General features: G+C 45.7%; 3 protein-coding genes across 3 annotated transcripts in view; all 3 read right to left on the reverse strand.

Annotated features, from left to right (window-relative positions):
• The window catches only part of LOC309564465 (uncharacterized protein), a gene marked incomplete at both ends in the record, with an annotated part of 1,172,539 nt that overhangs the window by 469,211 nt on the left and 677,367 nt on the right, over window positions 1–25,961 (reverse strand).
• The window catches only part of LOC309562896 (uncharacterized protein), a 142,653-nt gene that overhangs the window by 78,330 nt on the left and 38,362 nt on the right, over window positions 1–25,961 (reverse strand). The gene's annotated exons all lie outside the window — the stretch shown is intronic.
• Window positions 886–6,676, reverse strand: LOC309564091 (uncharacterized protein; the record flags this gene model as incomplete). Its single annotated transcript, XM_082268719.1, has 3 exons — window positions 5,860–6,676; window positions 5,132–5,553; window positions 886–892 (listed from the first exon to the last, which is right to left on the reverse strand). The coding sequence occupies exons 1-3, from the start codon at window positions 6,607–6,609 to the stop codon at window positions 886–888; spliced, it is 1,179 nt and encodes a 392-aa protein (XP_082124845.1). The 5' UTR covers window positions 6,610–6,676.

The following is a 25,961-nucleotide window of genomic DNA, read 5'->3' on the forward strand; positions in this document are numbered from 1 at the left end:
ATGCAGGTAGTACGGGCCGGGGAGTGGCCACCTGATGCATTGAAAACTGCAGCGGCAGAGAAGAAGTCTGCTCCCATACAGGAAGAGGGCAGAAAATGGCCAGTGGTGAATGGGGGTGCTAATGTGAGTGTGACCAGCGAGGAAGAGGCCAGGGTCATTGATGTGGGGTCTCCCAGCTTCCAGAATCGGTTCGGATCCTTGGAGGTCTAAGGAAGTCTAAGGAAGAGACTGAATGGGACTGGGGGTCCGAAGATCGGAGCAGTCCAGCCAGATTTAATACACCTGAGGAGAAGACTAGGGATTCAGTGGTGTGAGGAGAGTGTGCCAGAAATCTGGGGTTCTCTGAAGCCTATGCTAATTGGGTCCCAGACCTAACCCAACCTAAGGACTATGCCTGGGCTTGGGATCAAAAAGAGGCCTACACCTCCCTCATCAAAAGAGAAGAGACCCCATACTCCCCAGCTGGGAGAGGTAATTGGAAGACCCTCCCCAGATTTTCCAGAATGCAGAGGTGGATACAGAGGAAGGGGGCTTTAGAGTATGGGTATGACTATCCCTATGCTCCACGGGAGGTCATGCTAGAGATAGAGGCCAGAAGAGAGTCCTGGTGTGATAAAGCTATATGGGACTTCCTCTTTGTACCCAAGTCATACCGCAATCAGTCCAGGCTGGACTTGTGGAAGACATTTCTATCTGTAAAAGCTCAATGGAACCATGGGTGGGCGATCTATCTGGATTGAGTGGAGTTTCGCCGCCCAGATGGATCGGGCCAGGCCTGGTCGATCTGAATTCAGGAAAAGGATGGGAAGACTGTGCGGATTCCCCATCCAGATTTCTATGGCTGAAAAAACTTACCAAGTTCAATTAAGGCTGGCTAGCCTAAGTTTACTGTCTGGAGAAGGAAAAGATATACTACAACTAAGGAATATTCAAGTCCAATTATTGTTGGGGCTTATGCCCTATGTCAATTCCCCCTTCCCCTTCTATCCTTGCAGAAAGGGTTTGAGGACAATTCAAGATACCTGTCGGGATTTGAACCCGTGACCAGCCACATCCCAGGCAGTAGCCCTGCTTACTAGGCTATCGTCCTCTCTGGACATTCCTTCCTGGACATTCCTCCCTGAACATTCTTCCCTGAAGCCTATTATTTCAACCTTAGTCTTGCCAAGCCTTGCTCATCACCCTTGATTCCCCACACCTGGTACTTCCCTATATAAGTCCAGCCCCTTGCACTCCAGCTTGCTGATTATTGAGCTCCTGAGCTTTGATCAAGCGTCTCCTCACCTGCTGCTCTTATCTACTACCACAAATCCACTGCTGACCAGGAATTGACTACCGACTACTCTTCTGCTTTGTCCCTACCTATGAACTGCTACCTCCGTTGCCAATCCGGATTGTCTGACCACGCTTACTGCTGCCCGCCCTGACCTTTGGCTCATCTGACTTCTCTCTGGTTGTCCCTTGTCTGCTTCTCCACCTTCGGACCAAACCTGCACTCTGCCTGGCTGGGTGATCCTGGGGACCACGACCTGGTGTTAGCTTGCAGCGCAGTCTATCCCCACCATCAGGGCTCTAGTGAAAACCAGCTAGCACTTCGTTTCCGCACCTCAGGGTAACTCGTGTCCTCATCAGAGTACTACCTGGTGTCCAACCGGGTTCCAGCACTGCTACCACTGTAGCTAACCCGGATTGTCTGACCACGCCTCTGCCAGACTTCCTGCACCTACTACCGGCCTGCGGTCCTTGCCACTGGGCTCCACTCCTACCTCCAGCCTGCAGTCCTCTGACTCAGGTGAGCCTGCAGGATTGTTACAATACCACTGGCTAGTGGACTTGTGCTAGAGGGCCGACCCTCTCAGGAGAAATAAAAGACTATAGTATGTTGTTGAGCCATCGCGCTGGGATCATGGATTACAATATTCAGAGTCTCAGGTGAACTACCTTTGGGCCAACAGCAGAACTCTGAGGGTAACTGCCTGGAAAAAGTGGGTGGTACCCTAGAAGTCTTTTGGTGGGGGGGTGTCCTGGTGCCAGGGCCCCTGAAGAAGTTGCCTACAAACCCCTGTGGGACTGATGGGTTGTCCAGGCTCCGGCAACCAAGTCTCTGAAAGGGAGAAAAATGGGTGTTGACCATTGCAGTGAAGAGAACATTACAAATAATCCAATGAAATGGGTGTCTGCAGACAGTCAGTGATAGGGCTCAGGGTCGCCCTGAAGGAGCAACACTGAGCCTTGAGTCAAGACTGACAAGTAGATGTCTACCAAGTTATGTAGATAGGGATGCTGGATGAGAAGGCTGCCCTTGAGGGGAGGGTGTTCTCCTCTTAAAATGAGTTAGGCAATTTTACGAAAAATGTACTTATGATGAAGTGTCTAACCCCTTTCTTTCTTCGATCTGCAGGTTCTTCAGAACTGTAGAGACAGATAGTTAGGATGCCCTGTTCACTCACCAGAGCAGATTTTTTGCTTGGTGGGGGGGAGTATTTATATATATTTTTCTACGTAATTTATTATGTACATTTGTTCTTCCCTTTTCCCCCTTTCCAGGTTTGTGGGATACTCCTAAGTTTTTTCCAGTAGGAATTTTTGTAATGGGGGACATGGCTCATTTTTGGTGTGGGGGGGGGGGATGTAGCACCCTCCTAGGTAGGTGCTAGGTAAAAGCATTGTTTGCTCCATCTGCTTATCAGGGGAGCCTGATCAGTAGATTTGCCTGTTACATGTGTCCATGTGTGATTCACTTGGTCTGAGGCAGTGACCCCACTGTATACAATAGTGGAGCCTGTTGGACAGTGGAGGAAAACCCACCAGTGACACACAGGCTTTTGTGGCTGTCCCAGTGGGAGGGCACAACAGTGGTGCATCCTGGGATAGGTCATAAAAGCCAGGGGCACATGTGACAGGGCGTCTTTGGGCGAGAAGCCAGGTCCCAGCAGAAGGGTGACTGCAGTCTCTCCTCCTATCAGCAAGGAAGGTGGTCACAGGCAGTCGGCCTAGTGGAAAAAGTGTGTGATGCTGAGCCAGGAGGTCCAGGATACTGTCGAGTGGAGCTGAAGGCAGAGCAACCCAGGGAAAAACAGTGTCCTTGAGTACCGGGAAGCTTGCCAGGGGTCTGCCCAGGAAGGGGACCACTCCAGTGGAGAGTCAGTGGACAAGGGGCTAGCATGCACGGGAAGTGAGAAAGGGGGTGCTAAGTTAGGACCCTGAAGAGAAATGCAGTCAGGAACACATCTTCTACTTCAGTTAGCAAGGTGAAGCAGCGGCCTTGCCGCACACACGACAGTCAGTTGTCCTCAGAGATTTTGCATAGTTCAAGTTGGAGTATCCACTCATCCCTTCTCCCATCCAAGTTCTAAAATAAAACACAAAAAACCAAATCCCCTGGACCGTTCATTGACTGAGCCAAGCGATAAGTTTTACAGACTGTTGCTATGAGTAGCCCAGGGGAATCCAATCTCAGCAGCTCCCCTGGGGGCTGGGCTACGGAAGATTTCTTGGCCGAGTTTGACAAGCTTGCGTCCAGCCATAATAAACTTTGGCCATAATTTAACAAAGTGATTTCCTATGATAAACAGCTCCATCTAGTGGTCATATTGGGATATTTTTTTCTGAAATACCTCAATCAGGAGAAATTGCAAAATACCACATTATGGCCACTAGGTGGAGCTGACAATTATAGGAAATAAGCCTGGTAATTAAAACACTGACAAAATTCATAACCACTGGGCGAATGCGTGTCACATTCGTTCGACAATTTGTTTTGAAACAGACGTGTGTTTGTGAAATCTTCCACCACAAAATGTACTCCTCTGCAACATCTGTTATTCAGCGGGAGAAGGCGCTCACTGTATTATCAGTCAGGGAATGTTTAGAACTCAACGAATGTCACATTTGCCACCCGACTGCAAGAATTCCATTCTTCACACATCACCTCTCGAATATAGGGGGAACTCCCTGAGAATGACCCAGCCTCCGCCCACTAGCTTCCAGAAATGTCTGGTAACTTCTAGAACCAGAGAGAGGTACCAGAGGCCTGACCTGTAGAGTCCTCCAGCCTGACCTACAGTAACCCCGACCAATTACCCAAACCCACACAGCTACTGTGAGTCAGAATACATTTTCCTCATAGCTAGACTGTACACTAGAGGGCGCTACAAGTGGTTGGATTATTATTGTCTGATATTAATATGTCTGCTGTACTCATAAGTGGATGAGGAAGATCTCAGTTATTTGTAGCAATCCATGTCTGCTGGAGGAAACTAAGGGGTCTGTTTTATAAAAAATGTGAGAAGCATTTGCCCAGCCATGAAAAATTATTTCCGTAATTTAATGAACACAGTGATTTCCTATGATCCTCAGCGCCACCTAGCGGCCATAATGTGGTATTTTTTCCTGAAATACTGAACCTCCATTGGTAAAAATAGCGCAACACAACATTATGATCACTAGATGGAGCCAATGATCATAGGAAATCATCAAGAAATAAAACACAACTAACATTTTTATACTTGTTTTTATTCAAATTTTGTGAAAATAGATCTCTAAATGTTGGAAAATCTTCCACCAAAAAATGCACTCAGCCAATGAAAGGTAAGGACTCCATTTTTATTTTTCTCCTGCTATCAATGGCCAACACGGGACAACACTTCATCCATGTCTTTGGTGATCTCTGATCTCCTTATGAAGTGTTTCTTACATGATGAAGATCAACCATGGAGTATATCTGAGGTGTATATCAGGGTGTGCTTCTTCCCCACATGTCCACCAACATTCATGTAGAAGACATTTCCCACACTCAAGGCACTAATACACCACCAGGGTTGTGTGGGATCCCTGATGTACAGGAAGACAGGACTTCAGTGAGGAACAATTCCCTCACTCAGGACAGGAAAGTGGCTTTTCCCCCGTGTGCAATCTCTGATGTTTGGTAAAATTGGCCTTAACTGAAAAATATTTCCCGCACTCAAGACAGGAATACGGCTTCTCCCCCGTGTGAGATCTCTGATGTGTGTGAAGATAGGACTTCTGTGAAAAACATTTCCCACACTCAGGACAGGAATGCGGCTTCTCCCCTGTGTGGGATCTCTGATGTCTGTAAAGATGGGACTTCAGAAAAAAACATTTCCCGCACTCAGGACAGGAATGCTGCTTGTCCACAGTGTGAGATCTCTGATGTGTGGAAAGATGGGCCTTCACCGCAAAACATTTCCCGCACTCAGGACAGGAATACGGCTTCTCCCTCGTGTGCAATCTCTGATGGCTGTAAAGATAGGACTTCGCTGAAAAACATTTCCCACACTCAGGACAGGAATACGGCTTCTCCCCCGTGTGAGACCTCAGATGTGTGTGAAGATGGGTCTTCACTGAAAAAAACTTCCCACACTCAGGACAGGAATACGGCTTCTCCCCTGTGTGAGATCTCCGATGGCTGTAAAGATTGGACTTCGCTGAAAAACATTTCCCGCACTCAGGACAGAAATACGGCTTCTCACCTGTGTGCAATCTCTGATGTATGTTAAGATTTGATATGTGTGAAAAACATTTCCCACACTCAGGACAGGAGAACCTCTTATCTGTTGGAAGGACGTCACCATCCCTCACAGTCTGAGGTTCCTCAGGATAAGAGGAATACGATGGTCCGGCACCGTCCCTCACAGTCTGAGGTTCCTCAGGATAAGAGGAATACGATGGTCCGGCTCCGTCCCTCACAGTCTGAGGTTCCTCAGGATAAGAGGAATACGATGGTCCATCTACACTGTGTGGTGCCGGATGGACATTTGAGGTAGCCGGGTTTTCTCCTGTGTGAGAATTTTGATGTTTTACAAGCTCTGATTTTTGTACAAAACATTTCCTGCACACAGGACAGGAATATGGTTTTTCTCCAGCGTGAGATCTCTGATGACTGTAAAGATGCGATTTTTTTGAAAAAATTTTCTTGCACTCAGAACAAGAATATGGCTTCTCACCTGTGTGATATTTTTTATGTACAGTAAGATTTCCTTTTAAGCGGAAACATTTCCCGCACTCAGGACAGGAATACGGCTTCTCTCCGGTGTGCAATGTCTGATGTCGGTAAAGATGGGCCTTCTGTGAAAAACATTTCCCGCACTCAGGACAGGAATGCGGCTTCGCACCTGTGTGAGATTTTTTATGCTCATTGAGAGTGGCTTTGGAACTGAAACGCTTCCCGCACTCAGTACAGGGAAACCTCTTGTGTGTTGGAAGGATGGCACTGTCCCTCACAGTCTGAGGTTCCTCAGGATAAGAGGAATACGATGGTCCGGCACTGTCCCTCACAGTCTGAGGTTCCTCAGGATAAGAGGAATACGATGGTCCGACACTGTCCCTCACAGTCTGATGTTCCTCAGGATAAGAGGAATACGATGGTCCATCTACACTGTGTGGTCCCGGATGGACATTTGAGGTAGTCGGGTTTTCTCCTGGACTATACTGTGTGATGTCCTCATCTTCTACTTTACAGTCTGGAGACAAAGTGAGACAATCCTCTGAGGTTTTCCTCATCTCCCGTCCATCTACTAAAATAGAAATACAAAGATTATTACTAGACATCAGCAGATTGGTTCCCCTAAACCAGGACTCCGCCCACATCAGACAGCTTTGTCTCTGAGGATCTTACAATTCCCCCCTCAAGGTAACTAGTAAATGGGTCCTCTGATCTCCTACCAGTTCATTTCTTTATTCATGGACCTTAGTCAGAGAGTGAGGAAACAACGAGAACTGTCTTTTATAGGAGTGACAGTGATGAGGGGATTATAGGACGAGTGTCCCCTCCCCCTCTATCACTCATTGCCATCTTCCCAACACAAGAAGTCCCGCACTTCCTTATTTAGTCCATGATTTAGTCATGAATAACAGCGGGGCTGAGCCCCACCAGAGGTCAGAGAGTGAGGATGGGGGGAGAACAACCAAGATGAAGACTGGACTGATCCTGAAGACCACCATCATTGGGTTACTGACTCCTCCCTCATTATCACTTTCTGTTTAAGATTGCAAACTTGGAGGATGTTATCACATTATTATCACCATGTAAAGTCTGTCCTCCAATCAAATCATCAGATATAAAATGTCCAGCTGGTAGGAAATGGGTGTAACAAAAGAGAATCCATATTATGTGTATATATAGCAGTGGGTAGAGGGGAGAGAGCAGAAGTGCGACCTTTGCGATCCTGGTAGTTCCGCCACTGGTGTCAGTAGATTTTTTAGCATTTTTTGTTTATACAATTTTAATTTAATCTTTTTTAAAAAAAAAATTAGGAGCCCCCATGGAGGGCATTGGTGAGATATCAGGAGGTCTAAACAGACCTCTGATGTTTCACCTTTGAGACCAAGAAAGGAGATTGAAGACACGGCCCTCCAATCTCCATCCCTGCAGCCTCAGCTGCACACAATGAATGGACAGGAAGAGTTCTGTACAGAGACTTCCCGTTCATTCATAAACTGAAGCATAGGAAACAGTTTTGAATGAACACAGTTTACTATGCTTCAGTTAAGAATGAACAGATTCAGTGATTGGTACTGATCACTGACTCTGTCCATTCAGAAAATGAAGGGGCCGGTAAATTATACATTTACCCGCTTTTCCCTGCTTTCTATCCTAAAAGCATCCCTTGCAGCAGCCGGCAGGAGAAGGGAGGGGAGAAGCTGGCAGAGCTGCAGGGGAAACCGGGAGAATACACAGGGGCCCGTGGGCAGAAGGACTTGGATAGGAAGGGTGGAAGGGGTGGCATATGCAGGAGGAAACCACCCCCCCCCCCCCCATTTTCCTCCTATAGCCACCTAATGCCTGTGAGATGTCTTTCAGGCCGATTTTCAGGGGCTGCAGGTGGAAAATGGAAGGGATAGGTTCTTCTATATCAGCCTTTCTCAACCTTTTCAACACAGAGGGACCCTTTGGAATAAATTTCTGATCTCGGGGGAACCCCTGCTAAAAATTAAAATTCTACAACTCATGACGCATTAGTGTGACAGTCAGTGGGAAGAATGCTCCTTACTCTTCTCATCATTGGGAAGAATTACCCCCTTACAGATAGCTAAAAGGAACAATGGTGTCATTGGGAACTTACCTGAGAGGCAGAATTTGCCCTTTGCTCAAGGAACTTCTAGCAACCTCAGGAGGATCCCCAGGAACCTCAGGAGGAACCCCTAGAAACCTCAGGAGGAACCCCTAGAAACCTCAGGAGGAGCCCCTAGAAACCTCAGGAGGAACCCCTAGTAACCCCTAGGAACCTCAGGAGGAACCCCTAGAAACCTCAAGAGGAACCTCAGGAGGAACCCCTAGAAACCTCAGGAGAAACCCCTAGCAACCTCAGGAGGAACCCTGGTTGAGAAACCCTGCTCTATATGCTGCTCCCACTGACCCTGCTATGCAGGTGTACCGAGGAGCCACACAGGCCCCCCTGGAGCATGGGCCTGAGTCACAACTGCGACCCCTGTAGTTATGGCCCTGGATCCCGTAATATTTTATAACCACCCATCTAATATTGAGTAGGTCCCCATTTTGCCACCAAAACAGCCCTGACTCTGACTCGTCAAGGAATGGACTCCTCTAGACCCCTGAAGGTATGCTCTGGTATCTGGCACTAAGCCCGCAATAGCAGATCCTTTAATATCCTGTAGGGTGTGAGGTGGGGGCTCTATGGATCGGATTTGTTTTTTTAGCACATCCCTTGGCTTGATCGGATTGAGATCTGGAAAATATGGAGGCCTAGTCACCCAACATCTCTAGCTTATTGTTGTGTTCCTCAAACTATTCTTGAATTCTTCAGACCAGGCCACCTTCTTCCATTGGCCCAGTTCTGATTCTCCTGTGCTCCTTATAGGCACTTTTGGCTGTGGACACGGGTCAGCATGGGCACCCAGACCTGTCTGTGGCCCCATCAACTTCAGGAACAACATGTTTACTTGCTGCCAAATATATCCCACCCACTTTCAGATGCCACTGTAATGAGATAATCAATGTTATTGACTTAGCCTGTGTGATATGGGGTGATTAAGCTCAGGTGGTCGACGCGTTTCATGTTAATCTGAATTATAGAGTGGCAGCCCAAGCAGTTGTGCCCGTGCAGGGGTTCTTATTCAGCAAAGACACAGTAACTAATAATCCCAAGCCACCTGGCTACAGTTTGACGGCACCTCTGCTCTTGGCTCTGGTCTGTCTCACTGCACAGGCTCATTCCTGTCCTCTAGATAGGGTTCTCCAGCCCACCCTGAGCTTGTTCACTCTTCCAGAGACTTCTGGAATCCCTCCAGCTTCCTGAACTTGCTAGCAACCTCAGCTTTCTCGGCTTCCCTGACCCTCTCTTGGCCTTCCAGACCCGTGTAGCCATCTCAGTTTTCTCCATCCTGTGGCAAGGAATCCCCCCAACAAGGGATGTAGTCTCCGGCAGGAAAACCCAGCCCTCCTGACATGGCTTGGTCCCCAAATGGCAGCAACTGCCCCAGCAGTAGATCTGATCAGGCTTCTAATGAGTGTGTGCACCTGGACACACACAACTGGCAGGACTCCAGGAAAACCAAGATACAGGATCGAAGGTTCTGTCCCAACCACATCACTTGGAGCCTTCGAACTCCAGGCCCCAATCTGGGAATACCAGATGCTGAGAAAGCTCAGAAGGCAGATTTCTCCACTCAGATACCCCAAATACTCTGGAGTTTCTCACACTTTAAGAATCTGGTTTCATTTCCATATCGATTTCCTAAGCTCACACCGTTACTTGTTTGTGCTGAAGACGGTGAGGAATTGACTGGATCAGTCACTGGTGATGGGTGGGTGATTGTGTGGGTGAGTAGGGAGAGGTCTCTCTGGTAGGGTGCGCCCAGTGTTGGATATTGGCAGTGAATCCTCTTAGGGCTGGGGCCTTTTCTGGTATGGTCCTAAAGGGATTGTAAAGGCAGAAGGTGCATTCTATGCATTAGGATAAAAAAAAAAAACCTGTGTGCAGCAGCCCCGCTAATACTTACCTGAACCCGTCTTTATCTAGCAATGTAGCAGGAGTGTCTAAACTGCCCCAGACTCCCCTCCTTATTGGGTGAGCGATTGGCTCCCACTGTTGTCAATCAAAATCATTCAGCCAATCAGGAGAGGGAGGAGACAGGGCCAGGTCGTGGCTCCATGTCTGAATGGACACAGGGAGCTGCGACTCGGCTCCGGTGCCCCCATAGCAAGCTGCTTGCTGTGGGGACACTCAACAGGAGGGAGAGGTCAAGAGCAGAGAAGAGGGACCCGAGAAGAGGAGGACCTGGGCTGCTCTGTGCAAATCCAACTGCACAGAGGAGGGACGTATAACATGTTTGTTATTTAAAAAAAAAAACACAAGATTGTACAATCACTTTAACCACTTTAATACCGGGCACTTTCCTCCCTTCCAACCCAGGCCAATTTTCCCCTTTTAGCGCTGTTGCATTTTGAAAGACAATTGCGCGGTCATGCAACACTGTACCTACACCAAATTTATGTCATTTTCCCCCCACAAATAGAGCTTTCTTTTGGTGGTATTTGGTCACCTCTGGGTTTTTTCCTTTTTGCTAAACAAATAAAAAAAGACCGAAAAGTTTGAAAAAAAAAAAAAGTTTTTTTGTTTATGTTATACAATTTTGTAATAAAGTTTTTTCCTGCACTGATGAAGAGGCACTGATGGGGTGGCACTGATGGGGTGGCACTGATAGGCGGAACTTATATGTGGCACTGATAGGTAGCACAGATATGCAGCATTGGTGGGCACTGATAGGCGGCACTGCTAGGCACTGATAGGCGGCATTGATGGGCACTGATAGTTGGCACTGATGGGCACTGATAGGTGGCACTGGTGGGCACTAATGGGCACTGATAGGCGGCACTGATGGGCGGCACTGATGGGCACTGACGGGCGGCACTGATGGGCACTAATGGGCACTGATAGGCGGCACTGGTGGGCAATAATGGGCACTTGTGGGCGACACTGAAATCTGGCAATTATGGGCACTTGTGGGCAGCACTGATAGGGAGGGCACTGGCAGGCAGCACTGATGGGGAGGGCAATGGGGGGCTGATTGCCATCCCTGGTGGCCATAGTGGGCATCCCTGGGGTCATAGTGGGCATCCCTGGGGTCATAGTGGACATCCCTGGTGGTTCTAGTGGCATCCCCCCCCCCCCCCCCGAGGGTCTGCACTGGTAATCAATGATCTGATTACCAGTGCCGACCCCCCCCCCCCTGTCAGGGGAGCCGCCGATCGGCGCTCCTTTACTCGTGCCTGTCAGGCACGAACTAAGGAATGCCGATCAACGGCTGTTCCTGTTTACTATGTGACCAGCCGTGATTGGACACGGCTGATCACATGGTAAAGAGCCTATTCAGAGGCTCTTTACCGAGATCGGAGATGCAGGGTGTCAGGCTGACACCTCGCATCACTGATCGCCGCTCTGCGCGCCCCCGGGGGGCGCCCAGAGCTGTATTATCCTGCCGCCGTCATATGACGTCCGGTCAGGATAATACAACCACATTCCCGCCGTCAATCTGTAATAGGGCGGGCGGGAAGTGGTTAAGGTCATGTAAACTTGGAATAGTAGGAAAGAAGGAGCTGAAGAAGCCCAGAGGAGGGGGCGTAACGCGTAGGGGTAGTAGATGTCAGAAGCAGACATTTTTAGCAGTGTAATAAGCGGATTATATGCCGGATTTTTAGGGCGTAACGCGTAGGGTTAATAGATGTCAGAAGCAGACATTTTTAGCAGTGTAGTAAGCGGATTATATGCCGGATTTTTAGGGCGTAACGCGTAGGGTTAATAGATGTCAGAAGCAGACATTTTTAGCAGTGTAGTAAGCTGATTATAAGCCCGATTTTAGGGCGTAACGCGTAGAGGGGAGTAGGAGAGGAGGGGGCGTAACGCGTAGGGGAGTAGGAGATGTCAGAAGCAGACATTTTTAGCAGTGTAGTAAGTGGATTATAAGCCCGATTTTTATATATCCTGGTGAGTGTTTTTCTTTTAGGACCGCCCAGAGTGTATTTAAGTCGCTAATTTGACGTCAAATACCAGAGTTATGGTAGCAGATAGCTGCCATAACCGCGGTATTTTCTTACGCGGTGGGCGGTCTACTTTGGACATGAAAGTGGTCCCAGTGGCGGGTTCGCCACGAGATCACTTTTATGGGCGGCGGGAGTGGTACCCACCGCCCACTCCGGTCATTTTCCCTGCTTACTGGAGCTCTCGGTAGCGGGGAAAACGATCCGCTCCCCTGATGGGCAGGAAGTGGAGTGAGGGCAAGATGGCACTCACTCATCTCTATGCCCTTGGAGGACCAGAGCGACGTCAAACGTCACTTCTACCCAACGGCTTGAAAGATACAATTTTTTTATTTTTTTTTTATTGCTTTTTAGTGTAGATGTGAGATGTGAGGTCTTTTTTGACCCCAGATCTCACATTGAAGAGGTCCTGTCCTGCTTATTTATTTTACGAGGGATGTTTACATTCTTTGTAATAGGAATAAAAAGCGATCAAAAGGAATAAAAGTGATCAAAAAACTTTTTTCAAGGGAAAGTGTAAATAAAAAAATATATAAAATAAAACATAAAATAAATATAAAAAATAGAAAATAAAAAAATAAAAAATATAAAGTAAAATAAATAAGAAAAAAAAAAGTAAAGCACCCCGTCCCTTCGAGCTCGCGCGCAGAAAGGAACGCATACGCAAGTCACGCTCACATATGTCAATCGTGTTCAAACCACACATGTGAGGTATCGCCACGATCGTTAGAGCGAGAGCAATAATTCTGTCACCAGATCTCCTCTGTACCTCTAAGCTGGTAACCTGTAGACATTTTTTAAATGGTCACCTATGGAGATTTTTAAATACTAGTGCTTGTCGCCATTCCACGAGCGTGCGCAATTTTGAAGCATGGCATGTTGGGTATCTATTAACTCTGTATAACGTTATCTTTCACATTATAGAAAAAAAAATGGGCTAACTTTACTGTTTTCTTATTTTTTAATTTAAAATAATTGTATTTTTTTCCAAAACAAATTGCGTTTGTAAGACGGCTTCACAAATACGGTGTGACATAAAGTATTGCAACGATCTCCATTTTATGATGTAGATCAGCGATGGCGAACCTTGGCACCCCAGATGTTTTGGAACTACATTTCCCATGATGCTCGTGCATTCTGCAGTGGTAGTTGAGCATCGTGGGAAATACAGTTTGAAAACACCTGGGGTGCCGAGGTTCTCCATCACTGCCCTAGGGTCTCTGCTAACAAAAAAAATATATATATTTATTATGTTTGGGGGTTCAAAGTATTTTTCTAGCAAAAAATACTGATTTTAACTACTTTAACCACTTAAGCCCCGAAAGATTTTACCCCCTTCCTGACCAGGGCCTATTTTGCGATTCGGCACTGCGTGACTTTAACGGACAATTGCGCGGTCGTGCGACGTTGTACCTAAATGAAATTGATGTCCTTTTTTTCCCACAAACAGAGCTTTCTTTGGTGGTATTTGATCACCTGTGCGATTTTTTGATCATGCGCTATAAACAAAAAAAGAGCGTAAATTTCGCAAAAATAACAATATTTTTCACTTTTTATATGAAATCCCCCCCCCCCCCCCCAAAAAATGTAAAAATCAAAATTTTTTAACATTTTCGGCCAATTTGTTTTATGCTACATAGGTTTGGTAAAAAAAAAAAAAAAAATCGCAATAAGCGTATTTTGATTGGTTTGCACAAAAGTTATCGCGTTTACTAACAAAGGGATAGATTTTTGTCGTTGTTTTTTTTTTTTTTTAACGAGTAATGGCGGCGATCTGCGATTTTTTTTTTTTTTTTTTTTTTTGCGGTACTGCGACATTGCGGCGGACAGATCGGACCCCTGACTGACATTTTTGGGGGTACCAGTGACATTTCTACAGTAATCAGTGCTATAAATATGCACTGTTACTGTAAAATTACACTGGCAGTGAAGGGGTTAACTTTTTTGAGAGGGAGGGGTTATGTGTGTCCCTAGGGGTGTGATTCTAACTGTGATTGGCTGTGGCTTGAGCTGTAGGAACACTGATCAACGGTCCTACATAGTAGAACCGTATGATCACTGTTTCTACACAGGGGATAATGACAGGCGGCTTTGTTTACATCAGCCGCCCGCCTTTCTCCCTCTGCACCGACGATCCCCGAGTGACCGGCGGACATCGGGTCACATGCGCAGGGGGGTCCGTGACCACGCGGGAGCGCGCCTCTGGGGACGAGCGCTCACTCCCTAGACCCTCACAGGCTAGCGACGTAGTACTACGTCGCTCTGCCTGTGAGGGGCTGACTGCCGACGTAAATAGTCGTGTGGCAGTCGGCAAGTGGTTAAGACCGGAGGATTTTCCTGCTTAACGTCCAGGCCACTTTTTTCAACTTGGCACTGCGCGAATTTAACGGACAATTGCGCGGTCATGCAACGCCGTACCCAAACGAAATTAAGTCCTTTTTTTCCCACAAACAGAGCTTTCTTTTGGTGGTATTTGATCACCTCTGCGCTTTTCATTTTTTGCAATATTAATAAAAAAAGAGCAAAATTTTTTGCGAAAAATTGACATTTTCTATTTTGACAGTTGTAAAAGATCCAATATATTCGATTTTTGTCATATATTTAGGCCAAAATGTATTTAGCTACATGGCTTTGACAAATTCTCAATGAGCGTATTTTTAACCACTTTAAGACCGGAAAATTTTACCCCATTCCTGACCAGGCCATATTTTGCGATTCGGCACTGCGTTAGTTTAACGGACAATTGCGCGGTCATGCGATGCTGTACCAAAATAAAATTTATGTGCTTTTTTTCCCCACAAATAGAGCTTTCTTTTGGGGGTATTTGATCACCTCCGCGATTTTTGCTCTATAAAAAAAAAAAAGAGCGACAATTTTGAAAAATACGTTTGAAAAAAAAAAAATAACATCCCCAAAAAAAAAAAAAATTAAAATTAAAAATCAAATTTTTTTAACATTTTTGGCCAATTTGTTTTTTGCTACCTATGTTTGGTAAAAAAAAATAAAAAAATCGCATTAAGCGTATTTTGATTGGTTTGCACAAAAGTTATTGCGTTTACTAACTACGGGAAAGATTTCTGTCATTTTTGTGGTTTTCTTTTTTTTTTTTTTTTTACTAGTAATGGCGGCGATCTGCGATTTTTTTGCGGGACTGCGACATTGTGGCGGACAGATCGAACCCCTAACTGAGATTTTTGACACTTTTGGGGTTACCAGTGACATTACTACAGTAATCAGTGCTAAAAATATGCACTGTCACTGTACTAATGACACTGGCAGGGAAGGGGTTAACACTGTTGGTGATCGAGGGGTTAAATGTGTGCCTCATGCTTACTGACGTGTGTGGGGGGAGGGGGTTCTGTGACACAGACACAGATCGCAGGTTGAGCTATGCTGAATCCTGTGATCTGTCCCTGTCTGTCACAGAGAAGATCCGCCTGCTTTGATTACACAAGCAGGCGGATCTTCTCACACTTTCCCGGACGATCGGGGAAGAGAGACGGCAATCGCCGCCTCTCCTCCTCCAGGCCCGACTCCCGCTGTGTCTAAACACAGCCGCCAAGATCACTAGAAGTCCAGCGACGTAGGTCTACGTCGCTGGACCCAGGGGAGCCGACCTGCCGCAGCAATATTACTGTGAGCGGTCGGCAAGTGGTTAATCTACCACCAAAATTGTAGACTTTCAGACATCGGGTGCTCCTTTTTTCCTACTATTCCAAGTAAACCCGCACCGTGTCAAACAAAGGGAAAAGCCGGACACTCCGTAAATCCTTATATTATTTATTGTTGCATATCAGCTAACGCGTTTCGGTGATAAGCTTTAATCACAGCAGGGCCTCGCACTGTCACACCTGTCAGTGGTCAAAAAGCTATGGCGAATCGGATTATATTATATAGGGTACAGCAGTTAGTACTGTATAGTATCAGAATTATTTAGCATACAACATAGAGTACATAGTGCAGGGGTCAGGGCCAATGGTGTTACTACTGGAGTTGCAAAGGTTTTACTTGAGATTGGGCCCTGGCGTTCCACCACCTTGGGGGCCCAAGAGCCCAGACTGTGGCTCCCCAGGCGGGATTCCTGGCTGCAGTGCTCTGAGCTGAGAGTGTCTCTCACACAGCCCAGAGCCAGCACTGACAGTTCAGCCCCTCTCGCAGGGACGGGAGAAGAGAGAAAAACTTGGATCGGCTCCTCCCCTTGCATGGAAACTCTGTGGAATCAGATGTAAGGGAAAACTCTGCTGCTTCAAATGTAAAGGAGATCTCTGTGAATTCAGATGTAAGGGTGGGGAATATGTGGATGTAACGGGGGGGGGGGGGAACTCTGTGAATCTGATGTAAGTGGGGGGGGAAGTCTGTGGACTTTGATGTAAGTGGGGGCAACTCTGTGGACTCTGATGTAAGGGGGGAACTCTGATGTAAGGGGGAAACTCTGATGTAAGGGGGGGAAACTCTGTAGACTCTGATGTAAGGGGGGGGGGGAACTCTGTGGAATCTGATGTAAGGGGGGGGGGAACTCTGTGGACTCTGATGTAAAGGGAAACTCTTGTGATTAAATCCACATGATTAGAAATGTAATCACAAAATCTATATATAGTGTATATTACAAACATTTTGCAGTGCACCGCTAAAGTGTTCGGGTTTGGCTTCAAGAAAAGGCAAAAATACCCAAGATGGCCGGAAAGGGGGCCCGCTGCAGAACATGTGGAAGGGTCCCGCTGTGGGCCCAAAATAAAGATCCCTGCAATGGGAATAAAGGACCCTGGGATCAATGGGAAAGGGGAGTTAGGGGAACCCTTCATGGTTTCTTGCACCAGGGCCTTGAAGGTTCTTGTTCTCAGGACTGTAGTACAACATAGAGTATATAGTGCAGGGATCAGGAGTATGTAATGTACAACATAGAGTATATAGTGCAGGGGGTCAGGAGTATGTAATGTACAACATAGAGTATATAGTGCAGGGATCAGGAGTATGTAATGTACAAAATAGAGTATATAGTGCAGGGGGTCAGGACTCATAATATTGGAGTTCAGTAATCAGTTGCAGAGGTCCCACACCGCTGCCTCCCATCTCCTGAGACTGCACTCAGTGACTTGGGTGTGAGACTATACTGACATATCCCTCCACCTGGCACAGCCAGCAAATAACAGAGCAAGTAACCCAGGGAGAATTCTTCTGTCAAAGGTCTTGGTAGACCCGGAAAGTAGAAGAGTAGAAGATGTGTGGTTATGAGTAAGCGACTAACAATGTCGTGAAACGCGTCAACCGGACACGTCTGTTTTGTACACTGTCTGTCTACTTTATTTTGAGGAATAAAGAAACTTTTGATTTCATCATAAATACCCTGAGTGCGGTCTCACATTTGGATCTTTCATACTCTTGCTAGACCTGGGTATGGGGCAGAAGACCCAAGGTACATACCCCAGGGGTCTAGGCTGAGCAACGTCTATGGTGAACATCAACATTTTACTGCCAGCTGAACCCCAGAATCTCCATAAATCCAGTCTAGAGACATAAATTGTGTCTGCAGCACAGAGAAGGAAGATTATCCGAGAGAAATACAGGAATACAGGACGGGGAACACAGCTCAGGAAAGTGACCAGGGTATTACAGGCTGATATCACCCAGTCCCCGCACTACTCTGGACCAATCAGTGAGCAGTATGGGTGGAGGAATGTATTTAGTGTTAATGACCCACCTGTGCTGATCTCTGTAGGAGTGTCCTCCTCTATAAATGTCCCCGTTATTCCATCCTCCTCCATAGACTGCTGATCATCCCTCACATACGTCTCTTCTTCTGATTTAATCTCAAATTCTATATCAATTGGATCTCCACTCTAAACCAAGAAAATGAGAGAAAATATCATCTGTAAAATAGAAGATTTAATATTGTGACATCACATAAACAAAAAATGCAAACATTGCCTTCACAATCCATGTTCTAGAAGCTCTGTCCCACCAACCTTGTAACAGTGAGGGATGGTGTGACCTTCCTGTGTGGAATCCCGGGAATACAGAGGACGGGGACATCTCTCTGGTGGGTTTCTGTAGCTGGATGACTCCACCATGGTGTCCTGATACAGATCTTTGTGTCCTTTTGGAAACTCTGACTCCTCCATCACCCCATCCTCATCCTCCTCCTCTTTTATCTCTTCTTTAACTTCATCTTTAGAATCTCTCAGGTTTCCACTCTGAATATATAATAAAAATGACATCAATGGTAACAATGCAGATAATGTACAGATCCTAATGATACTATCAGTGATTGTTCCTCATCTACCTGATGATGGTGGGGGATGGTGTGACCTTCCTGTGTGGAGTCCCGGGAATACAGAGGACGGGGACATCTCTCTGGTGGGTTCCTGGTATTAGGTGGCTCCATCATATCCTTGGGTCCTTCTGAAAACTCCTCCATCACTCCATACTCCTCATCCTCCTCTTTATACTCTTCTTTAGGAACCATATTATCATCCCCGAGGTTTCCACTCTGAATATATAATAAAACATTCATTGTAACAAACATGCTGTATATAAATCAGAACTACCAATAATTGTCAATCATCTACCTGATGATGGTGGGGGATGGTGTGACCTTCCTGTGTGGAATCCCGGGAATACAGAGGATGGGGACATTTTCTGTTACTGGGTGAGTCCATCATATCTTTGGGTACTTCTAAAAACTCCTTCATCACTCCATACTCCTCATCCTCCTCTTTTATCTCTTCCTTAACATCAATATTATCATCCTCGAGGTTTCCACTCTGAATATATAATAAAAATGACATCAATGGTAACAATGCAGATAATGTACAGATCCTAATGATACTATCAGTGATTGTTCCTCATCTACCTGATGATGGTGAGGGATGGTGTGATCTTCCTGTGTGGAATCCCGGGAATACAGAGGACGGGGACATCTCTCTGGTGGGTTCCCATTACTGGATCCATCTGTAGGAAACACACACACTGACTGAATACATTGTTTCTATGTGTTTATCAGATGATGGGGGATCTAGGTGGACCCTCCGTACTGCTCTCTCCTTTACAATAAAGTCTCCTCTTACCCGGTGATGTGAGGGGCGGCTGATTCTCCATCATGACGTCCTTGTAGAGGTCCTTGTGTCCTTCTAAATACTCCCACTCCTCCATGGAGAAATAGACAGTGACATCCTGATACCTTATAGGAACCTGACACACACAATGATACAGTCACCATCCAGACACATCCCTTGTGTTGAACCTTCACAGACATCAGAAATAGTTATTGTCCCTCAATATATCTACACAAAGATTATAAAATACAAAAGTATGCTTTATAAATCCACCACTAAAAAGAAAAAAAAAACAAAAAACCATCCCGTAATATCTTATAATCCATTAGTATATAGACTGATGAGGTGAGAAGGTGATTGGTGGGAAAGAATGAAGAGAATGTTCGGGCCCCGTAAGTGGGGAAATGTTCTGACCCTAAAGGGGTTAATCTAGGTTTCCACACTATATATGTGTGTATCATCATCTGCTGGAGATAACAGAGGTCACAGTGACTATGGAGGAAGAGGACGGACATGACGGGGAGGGGGGTTACTGGGTGTAAATAGAAAATAAGATCTTATTACCTCTTCGGCAACCACGTCCAGCAATGTCTTCTCTCTACTTCCTACTGACTCACCTCTCACCCGGAACTTCCTACTTATACCTGACAACACTTCCTGTCCGTACCTGACATCACTTCCTGTTTTCCATAGAGACTTGCTGTCTGGGTAGAAGTGAGATCACCACCTTGCGGAGCTCATGGAACTTCAGTCCTGAGAAACGTCTCACACGGCGGGGGGGGGGGGGGGGGTATTTAGGGAAATAGACTGTGCACCGTGCAAGTGCAGCTTAGTAAATGAGGTGAAGCTTGACTTTTCAATGAATATGAGTATTGAAGGAAAACCTAAAAAAAAAAGACAGCATTTCTGCTTACACATGATTGGATGATGGAAATCAGCAGATCTTTCCCTCATTTACTAAGCTCTGGAGCAACTGCACTTACAAAGTGCACAGACTATTAGCCTTTAGTAAATAAACCTCGCAGTGTGGATCCGGCCTTGTGCTGTGTGTATGTACTGTATGTAGGGCACGCGGGTGACACTCTCTCCATGTTCCCCTCTTCCTTGGCCCCCAAGTGTGGGTCCCCTGAGAGGCCTGCCCTGGGGTGGGTTCTTCTGGGTTACGCTGGACACCTTGGACAGGGTCACTTACCTTACGTAAGTTTGCTCATCAATGCCCCGGGACAAGGGTGAGGCCACTTTCAGAAATACCTTAAACTTAAGGAAGACCTCCAACTCTAGAGATGGCCATGCACTGTGTACACTTGAACAATAAACTGCCCTCCGGTTAGCTCTCTCGTTCCCGTGTCAATGTACACCTTCCCTATCACAGCCGCATTTAGGAGGGACACACTGAGCCTATGCCCACTGCACCTATCCAGCGTGTTTCTGCTACCCCACTTCCAACAACAGACTGGAGTCCCACCGAGCACCTAGTGCGGACTCCACGCCTGCTCTGTTACTGTATCTCTTCCTCTTCCATACCTAGTGCCCAGGCTGGGAACCTTTAACTGCTGATCTGCTCCCGTTGCTATGGGAGATGGACCACCAGGGGAGATAATGGCGAGAACAACTCCCTCGCTACAAGATGTCCCACCAATCACGGCTACAGACTGCTTATTAAGCCTTGATTACCCTTGGTAACCACTAGAAAAAATTTTTTCGGTCAGAATATAAATTTGGACTAATTTTTGGTTATTCAGAGATTCAGGTCGTATCTGAATCCCAGAAAAAAATAATAATACATTTAGCTGAAATTTGTTTAGTTTCATATACTAATTTTTTAACGAATTCCAAACCTTTGGAATGATTCAAATTCGGATTGGTAGAAAAATGATTCAAATTCTGTGTGAAGAATAGCTGATTTATGCAATAATATGTCAATGGGGACAAGGACCTCTTCTCCAACACCCAGCCGGCCTGGCTGTTGTTGTGGGTGGGGGGGGGGGGGGGTATTAGGGGGGGTGACTTATCCGAATCTGGAAGCCCTCCCATGTGAAAAAGTGTTCAACACACAACCGTTTTTGACAAGTCCTTTATTAAAAAACATTAAAAAAAGTAGCTTCCAGATTTCGAAAAGTCATCCCCCACAACCACTGGCCAGGGTTGTGGGGAAGAGGCCCTTGTTCCCATCAACATAGGGACAAAGTGCTTTGGGTAGGAGGGCAGAGTCACCCGTGTCCCAAAGCACCCTCCCCTTCATGTTGAGGGCATGTGGCCTGGTATGGCTAAGGAGGGGGGGTGCTTACTCGCACAGATAAGGGTCTGGTATGGATTCTGGTGGGGACCCCATGCCGTTTTTTAAAACAAATTTTGCTTGAGGTTTCACTTAAAACCCATACCAGACCCAAAGGGCCTGGTATGGACTAGAGGGGTATCCCACGACATTTTTTTCTTTAAATTACCGGCTCGCAATTTCAACCGCGAATCAATTTAAATGGGATTTGACTTGTTTTTTTTTTTCTTTAGAAATGTCAGTTTTTCTGCAGCAGGTTCTATACATGGTACAAATGCACCACTTTACAGGCAGAATAAGGGAATCCCAGGTACGATATTTAAAGGAATTTTTCTTTTTTGAAGTTTAATCATCAAAATTATTAAAAACATTTGTTTTTAAAACTTTTTTTGCATTGATACATGTCCCCCAGGGCAATTCTCAGGCCCCCCATACACTTTTTATGTCTAGTAACTTGCATATAAGCCTTCAAAATGGGGTCTTTTGATTTTTCATGTTCAGCTCCATAGACTTTAATAGAGTTCGCGGCTTGGGCAGAAGTTTTCTCCTGTGCAGGAATTCTGCTGCAAACCGAATAGAGGGATGTTCGGCCCATCTCTACCCCCCGTTCACTGTCTCTGCAACTGAAGGGCATAGCGGTTGAAAAGCTGTATAACCGAGATGGTTCTACCACCCACCAACCTCATGTGTGAATGAGCCCTAATAGCGCATCCAGTCACAGTTTGCATCCCTGATTGTCGCCTGTAATAACTCTGGTCATTTTATGGGTTTTTTCACTGACCTGGTGCTCCAAGGAAGCCTGAAGGTGCTCCTTGGATTTTGGGGTCCCTCTGCATGGCCAAGCTGTGAAATGTCTATTCCTATAACCGGGGGAAGTAGTAGAATGTGTTTTGGGGTGTAATTCTAGTTATGTCTATGCTGTGTGTTTGAAATATCTCATTAATTGACAACTTTGTGTCATTTTCTCCCAAAAACTTACGACAAAAAAATGAAACAGTAAGTGGTCAGGAAATTAGATGCGTAATTTATGCTCCTTGAAATCCCAAAGGTCCTCCTTGGATTTTGGGGCCCTCTATGTGGTTAGGCTTTAAAAAAAAGTCTCAAAGGTGTTGTGGTATGCCATACTTAGGAGGATATGGCTGACATGGTCCTAATACTCTACTTTACTTGACCACTGCAGTCTGGCTGCATTTATGAGGCTGCAGATGGGCACGGATCTGGCTACATTTATGAGGCTGCAGATGGGTACTGATCTGGCTGCATTTATGAGGCTGCAGATGGGCACGGATCTGGCTGCATTTATGAGGCTGCAGATGGGCACGGATCTGTCTGTATTTATGAGGCTGCAGATGGGTACTGATCTGTCGGCATTTAAGAGGCTGCAGATGGGTACTGATCTGTCTGCATTTAAGAGGCTGCAGATGGGTACTGATCTGGCTGAATTTATGAGGCTACATATGGCCACTGATCTGTCTGCATTTATGAGGCTGCAGATGGGCACGGATCTGTCTGCATTTATGAGGCTGCAGATGGGCACGGATCTGGCTGAATTTAAGAGGCTACAGATGGGCACTGATCTGGCTGCACTTATGAGGTTGCAGGTGGGCACGGATCTGGCTGCAATTATATGGCTGCATATGTGCACTGATCTGGCTGCATTTAAGAGGCTACATATGGGCACTGATCTGGCTGCATTTATGAGGCTACATATGGGCACTGATCTGGCTGCAATTATAAGGCTGCATATGTGCACGGATCTGGCTGCATTTATGAGGCTGCAGATTGACACTGATCTGGCTGCATTTATGAGGCTGCAGATGGGTACTGGTACTGATCTGGCTGCATTTATGAGGCTGCATATTGACACTGATCTGGCTGCATTTATGAGGCTGCAGATTGACACTGATCTGGCTGCATTTATGAGGCTGCATATTGACACTGATCTGGCTGCATTTATGAGGTTTCAGATGGGCACGGATCTGGCTGCATTTATGAGGCTGCAGATAGGCACTGATCTGGCTGCAATTGTGAGGCTGCAGATGGGCACGGATCTGGTTACATTTATGAGGCTGCAGATGGGCACGGATCTGTCTGCATTTATGAGGCTGCAGATGGGCACGGATCTGTCTGCATTTATGAGGCTGCAGATGGGTACTGATCTGTCTGCATTTAAGAGGCTGCAGATGGGTACCGATTTGGCTGCATTTAAGAGGCTGCAGATGGCCACTGATCTGGCTGAATTTATGAGGCTACATATGGCCACTGATCTGGCTGCACTTATGAGGTTGCAGGTGGGCACGGATCTGGCTGCAATTATAAGGCTGCATATGTGCACTGATCTGGCTGCATTTATGAGGCTACATATGTGCACGGATCTGGCTGCATTTATGAGGCTGCATATGTGCACGGATCTGGCTGCATTTATGAGGCTGCAGATGGGCACGGATCTGGCTGCAATTATAAGGCTGCATATGTACACGGATCTGGCTGAATTTATGAAGCTACAGATTGACACAGATCTGGCTGCATTTATGAGGTAGCAGATGGGTACTGATCTGGCAGCAAGGGTGAGGCTGCATTGATGGGCACTGATTAGGCTGCATTAATGGGCACTGGTGAGGCTGCAAATGGGCACTTATAAAAAAAAATTATATTTTCATAAAAGGTAGGGGAATCTAGATTGGAAAGTGGATAATATTTATGAAAAAAAACGTCGAATTTGTAGAAAGTTGCAATGCTCCGAATTCGGAAGATTGTATTTTGATTGTAGGGAAGAGAAATCAACAAAACTCGAATCTGTGATGAATTCAGATAAAGTCATTAGGTTTTTACTAATCCAAGGAGAGAGGATACTCGTGTAATAGAGACCTAATGGAAATTTTGGGTCACCAAGGAATGTGACATTAATAGGAGTTGTAGAGGACAAATGGAATTTAGAAACAGTCTATTCTCCCTTATCATATCTCCGGTATTCTATGGTCTAAAAATATTCCACTACCAAAACTCAAATCCTTAAATTTAATCGTCTCTCAGTCACTATCACTCTGGAGAACATATGTTTCTAAATTCCCTCAAAGCCACTTCCAATGTATTTATAAAAGGTTGCAGATGGGTACTGATCTGTCGGCATTTAAGAGGCTGCAGATGGGTACTGATCTGTCTGCATTTAAGAGGCTGCAGATGGGTACCGATTTGGCTGCATTTAAGAGGCTGCAGATGGCCACTGATCTGGCTGCACTTATGAGGTTGCATATGTGCACGGATCTGGCTGAATTTATGAAGCTACAGATCGGCACTGATCTGGCTGCATTTATGAGGTAGCAGATGGGTACTTATCTGGCAGCAAGGGTGAGGCTGCATTGATGGGCACTGGTGAGGCTGCAAATGGGCACTTATAAGGCTGAATTGATGGACACTGACCCTTATTTTGCTTCACAGTTCTTTATTTAAAATTTCCTGAAACTTCCCCCTTAAAATTAGGGTGCGTGTTATACGCCTGTGCGTGTTTTATGCCGATAAATACGGTACTTGCATTGAAGATACCTCTGCAGGAAGGGAGGTACAAAAACCTGCTTATAGACTATCCTCATCTTCCTTTTAGGAATTGTTTGAAGAGGATTAAATTGGTCACTTGACTGATTCTGCAAGGGAAAAGCTTGACATGGTCAGAGTTGAGACTCCTTGTACATGCAGATCTGGAGAGGTTTAATAGAAAGTGTCCATTAGTCAGCTTCCCATACACCAGCTTTATGAGGCCTGCAGAAGAGCTGACAATCCAGGAACAGTATCAGTAAGGAAGACGCTGCCCCCCTCCAGCTACATCCTGCATAGAGCAGCCACAGCATAGAGGGATTAGGCTGCAGCGGCACAAGGACCTGTCACAGTAAGAAATAAATCCATGATAAACAGACACGGTGCAAAGGAGAACTCCATATTGTTAAGAAAAAAAATATTATACCATATATAATTGCTACTCAAGCTATGTAGTAATTGTAAGGGTTTGGGTCTGGTTCCGGGTGTGTATAGAACTTCTTCGATCGATCGGGTAATAAGAACACCAAGACTACAAATCGGTTATGGTTGAATTATGATTACAATTTATTGAAACTCGTAACAGTCAATATATACTTTTTGTAAGCCAATCATGACATAACATCTTATCTATGGAACATCTATGCACTTACATATATCTTAACCACAAACAACATTATTCTGAGAACAACTAGGACTCGGTGAAACTAGATATATGCTAAATATCCGTTATAGATGTTGATCTTATATTATAACCGCAAGCTGAAGCAGGTGAGAAATTAGGCCTTGTATATCAGCAGTAATTCATGTATCAATTATAAGCAAAATATATATATTCTTTAAGACATTTTAAGATATAAAGGGTAACTCTAACTTTCAATATAAACTGATATATCAATATGCTAAGCCAAACATTTCAAGGTGCACATTTCCCTCACAGTAATTAAAAAAAAAAAATCGCAATTCAAACTACGGCTGCTAAAGTCTCCTAAGCTGTCATAAAAGACAGTGTAACAGTTGTTTCTGTTTGCTAGGTAAGAAAAACCCGTAAGGGGTTAATTAAGGCTAAAGGAATACTGACACT

The sequence above is a fragment of the Pelophylax lessonae genome (genome assembly GCF_965119305.1).
Source record: "Pelophylax lessonae genome assembly, chromosome: 9".
Lineage (NCBI taxonomy): Eukaryota > Metazoa > Chordata > Amphibia > Anura > Ranidae > Pelophylax > Pelophylax lessonae.